The sequence below is a fragment of the Brachionichthys hirsutus genome, unplaced genomic scaffold, assembly GCF_040956055.1.
Source record: "Brachionichthys hirsutus isolate HB-005 unplaced genomic scaffold, CSIRO-AGI_Bhir_v1 contig_282, whole genome shotgun sequence".
Lineage (NCBI taxonomy): Eukaryota > Metazoa > Chordata > Actinopteri > Lophiiformes > Brachionichthyidae > Brachionichthys > Brachionichthys hirsutus.
In genome coordinates, this window is record NW_027181360.1 from 436 (window position 1) to 5,000 (window position 4,565).

Genomic DNA, 4,565 nt, shown 5'->3' on the forward strand with positions numbered 1-4,565 from the left:
AAATGAACGAGACATAACTCAACCCTAACTGATCAGTTGCTTCAATACTACTTATCGTCAGAAGAGAAGGAACAAACAAATGACAGGTGGTTACACCTGCTTAAACCAGCGTTCCTTGTTTGAACCCAAAGAATACAGAAAACAACCTCCTAAAAAACACAAACCCACATTTTTACAGTAGAGCACCAAATAAATCTAATGTATAAATACAATGAATGAAGAAAGTGATTCGGGGGGGGGGGGGGTGCTCTTAATAAATATTTCTATTACATTTCCAGACAAGTGAATACATTACCGGCAATTACAGGCAACACGAGACCTTTGTTGACTGAATTCCTTTCGTTTTATCTCAGACCAAAGCTGACACAACAATTAAAACGTAAAGCCAGAGAAATGCCTTGAAGGTAAAAGACTTTTACAGACAAAACTAACTTGTTGGCAGGAACATTTCAAAATGCATACCATTAACGAGCGTGTGTGTGTGTGTGTGTGTGTGCTGTGCATGGACATGCGTGTTTGTTGCTCACCCCTCCTCGATGGTAACCCCATGCATGATGATGGAATTGGTGACTTTGACCTTCTCATCGACAGTAGTGGAGTTTCCAATGGTGGACCTCTTTATAGATGTCCTATCCGCTACCTGGCACAGTGCCCCCATGATACTGTCTGAGCCCATCTGTGGGCAGCGCGCACACACACACACACACACACATAAATAATAGCATTATACAAACATAAATACACACAAAGGCCTCTCTGGTGAAACAAGTTGCGATTCAGGTCAATTAGTAAAACTGTTAAGTAATTGGGAAATGCAAGAAATCACAAATCTAAAAATTCTAATCCATTTGGTGGAGCAAATGAAAAAATAATCCCATGACAACTTTCTTACCTGACAACCCTCAGAAATGACAGCAGACGGATGGACCGCCGGCTCCACAAACAGCTTCGGCGCCTGGGAGATGACAGAACAAAGGGGAATACGCAATTATAAAACGTGGGAGAATTTAATTAAATGTTTTCTGGAGCCACTTGGAAGAAGTGGGCCACTGTGCAAAGTATATGGCATTAGAGTTAGCGCGCAATTCAGGATTGAAGGCGGTAAAATAGGAGGTCTGATATTAGATCGCTGGCATCGGCAAGAATGATGGGGTTACAATGTGACAGAAATATTACAGGGTTTATTTTTATTCTTGATTATTCTTCAGATTATTCTCTACTCGTCTCATTTAGTAGCAAATGTCCTCCATTTGTCAATTAATGGAATATATACGCAAGTCTAAATCTTTAATCAGCTCTACAGCAACACTGCGTGTGATTAAAGTCATTCATTCATGAAATGTGAGACCCACCAATCGGTTTGCTTCTATGTAGGCAGCTAGCGTGTTGACGCGGTAGCAGAGGCCCTCGTCCAAAATGTGAACGTAGCAGCGCAGCTTTCCTCCGTGGTAAGACTCGCTCATGTCGCCGCGGTGGTCGTTCCAACAGGAGCGCTCCAGGGCCAGCTGGAGGAGAGGCTCGTCTCTTGATGCGATGACAAGCTCTGGATAATAGAAAGAGGTAAAGCGTGGCAAGGTGCTTGAAGGATGCGTCGTGGATTTGAAGCGTAACGTTGCACCGCGTCTCTGTAAACACCGACCGTGGTTAGTGGAGCCTTCACTCTGTTTCTGGTTCCGATCCTCCGCATCGTCTGTAATTTTCTGACTGGTAGTTGTTTTCGAAAACTGCTTCCGCACCAAATATGGTATCAACTCGCGACGGATCGATGAGATGGACCTACGGATAAAAGTAAAGTAAAGATTAAATAGTTCAACATTTTGAAGATATGGATTGTCCTTCGTCGCTATGTATCTTCAACAAAACTAAAAAAGGTAGGGATGTGTGAACATCACGTTTTCAGCCAAAGCTAAACAGCAGCACGTACTTAAAAGCTCATATTATTAATAAAGTGAACATTAGTTCAATTAAGCACATAAGACAAAGATATTGTCATGAATGAGAGACGATCACATAATTAGTGTATTTAGATACAATCACAGTGTTTACACCACTTAACCCGCCTGATCTCTCACCAACACATCAATAGTCATCAGTTTTTCTTTCAGAAAATATTTTACTTTTCGTAGGGGTATATCCGTTTTATATTTACAGCAGTGATTGTGTAACACTTAAGGACTTTGAGTTTGCAGTAATTTCTAGCAGGCATCAAATAATGCTCATCATTGTAATAGGGTTTATTGTTCTATAATGCAGTTATTGATACACTGAGAGCATCTTTTGGAATTTAGATCATGGCAATTAGCACTTCAGGCTCTTATGGTTTTTAAAACAAAGGCAGACGAAGCTAAATCCGGTTTTCGAGTCTGGGTATGTGTAAACTGGGAGGTGTCCTTCCCAGTTTAATTTCCTCTTCCTCCTCTGTGCAACGTGTTTTGCTCAGTGTTCCTCTCCTCTTCCACTAGATCTCTTTCTTACACTCTTTTAAAGGGAGATTAGAATTTCCATCTGAATGACAGGAGAAAAACAACACTTACTCTTTCCATTTCTTTCTCTGACTAAAAGACGGGGACAGAACATGGTGGTGAAAGGAAGAGAGAGAGAGATGAGCTGTGAAAAGAAAGTCTAAGAACACAGCTGAAGAAAGAAATGAGTCATCCAACAGTATCATCTGTTGTATATGCAGGCGGCGAAGGGTGTGTTAGTGATGTAATGGGATTTACGTCTTACAACTCCTCGACAAATTAACATATTAAACTTTTCCTTGGACAGAAACATTCAACAGAGGTGAGGAGATGAAGTATAGCTAGAAGACTTGTTTGCCAGTGTGTCTTTGGACTCATTAATGTGACGGCTGAAACTAGCAAAGGGGAGTCACACTCCATTTCAAATAGTTCAATTGTAAAAACCGAGCAATGACAGATTTCCACAATCTAACCTTTAACAAATCACACACATTCCATTTGGTCCTTTCACACAAAATAACAGCACAGAGAAGTTGGCATAGCGTCATCTTCACCCTGCTTTGAGGCGCTGAGCTGCTACTTTCATCAGGAGGATTTTATTGTGCTCTGAGAGTTTCTCTTCAACAGAGCATGGTTTTAATTTCCAACAACATATAATAAAAATCAGAAACAATAAAATAAAATAAGACATCCTCGGAGATATAATCCTGAGGTCCGATCAAATGCCTATTTGACATGCGCTAGCATGTCGGAGTGATTTTATTACTGCTGCCAAGGAGGCTACATTATCACCATCATCTGTGTGCTGCTGGTTTATCTGACTATTAGGAGAATAACACAGAAACTATTTACAGATTTACATGACACTTGATGGGAGGATTGGGCATGAATCAGGGAAGAATCCATTCTAATTCGTCCTCCCACTGCCAAAATCATGCAGTATATAGACGGTAGTCTTGAAGGTGGAGAGTGACTGGTTGTTAGCTTTTCTAGGAATCTATGTTACCTACTGATTTTGGATGGATTATGTTTAATTCAATTAAAAAGAACCTTTAGCTCTCTATTCACCTCTCTATTGTGTTAAACACCCTTCGTCTAAAGTTCCTATCACTTAAAAAAATATGACTACTTTGTATACACTTTTTAATTTTGAAACTAAGTTGCTACTCATGAGTCTTTTTTTCTACCTAATACCATCATGTCAACACTAACACCAATACTAAGCATAAAACATTTTAATATGAGCTGCTATCAGAGTCTAACCATGTGCGTACTGCCCGGCGGCTAGAGAAAATTCTCTAGAGCTGACACTGTCACTTCAGAGGCTAAAGGCATAACAGCTTGCCACAGTGGCACGTAGTAAAACAAATTAACACCTCAATAGAATACCCCCACAAACAGGACCTTCCAAAGGCGTACACACACCATGGAACCACATTTTAACACGTTACTCACTTGTTGTCGACGAGAAAGTCCACCACTGCTTTTTTCAGGCAGTAGAGGTGAGCGTCCACGAGGCCGGTTTTGATGTGAATTCTGGGATGTCTGCGGGAAAAACACAAAGAGTCAAGAGATTAAACATTTGAATAATTACATTCTTCATTTTCATTTATTTCTTTTTTTTTCTAGATCACAGCATCATATCCGATATTTCAAGAAACAGCATTCGAAAGAATTCTCCGCAGCTTTCCTCTGGCTGTTCAGGACGCTTTTGCTTTGATTCTTTGCAGAAACGGGTATTTTTTACATTCTCGTTTACTTAAGCCTTTTCATTTACCTCTGCTTTGTACACAGGAAAGGAACACTTGATGGAAACCAGATACGTAGCCACACATAAACCTCAGAGTAGTGACATCTGTCTATTGTCCTCTGTCAGCTACCATACAGGTCGCCCCACTGAGGTGCAGCCATGAGGGATTTTTATGTTGATGGGGGGGGTCGGGTTGTACAAACCCCACCTATACATGTGCTCATACACTGACACATGGAGCTCTGAGTTTGAAAAAGTGGCATTTATGAAGCGACATCCAATGGAAACCATTTTATCCTGCAGGTTTCACTAAAAGAAAAAAGCTCTCTTTTAGTCTCTATGACAACCCGTTA

The 4,565-nt window shown here is 40.7% G+C and overlaps 1 protein-coding gene across 1 annotated transcript; it reads right to left on the bottom strand.

Annotated features, from left to right (window-relative positions):
• Positions 1-523: 523 nt before the first annotated feature.
• On the bottom strand, positions 524-4,015 carry LOC137917450 (translation initiation factor eIF2B subunit gamma-like; the record flags this gene model as incomplete). The annotated part of the gene is made up of 5 exons (XM_068760188.1): positions 524-676; positions 893-955; positions 1,353-1,543; positions 1,640-1,776; positions 3,918-4,015. Coding segments are annotated over 5 exons (642 nt in total), but the record flags the coding sequence as incomplete, so codon positions are not given.
• Positions 4,016-4,565: the final 550 nt, after the last annotated feature.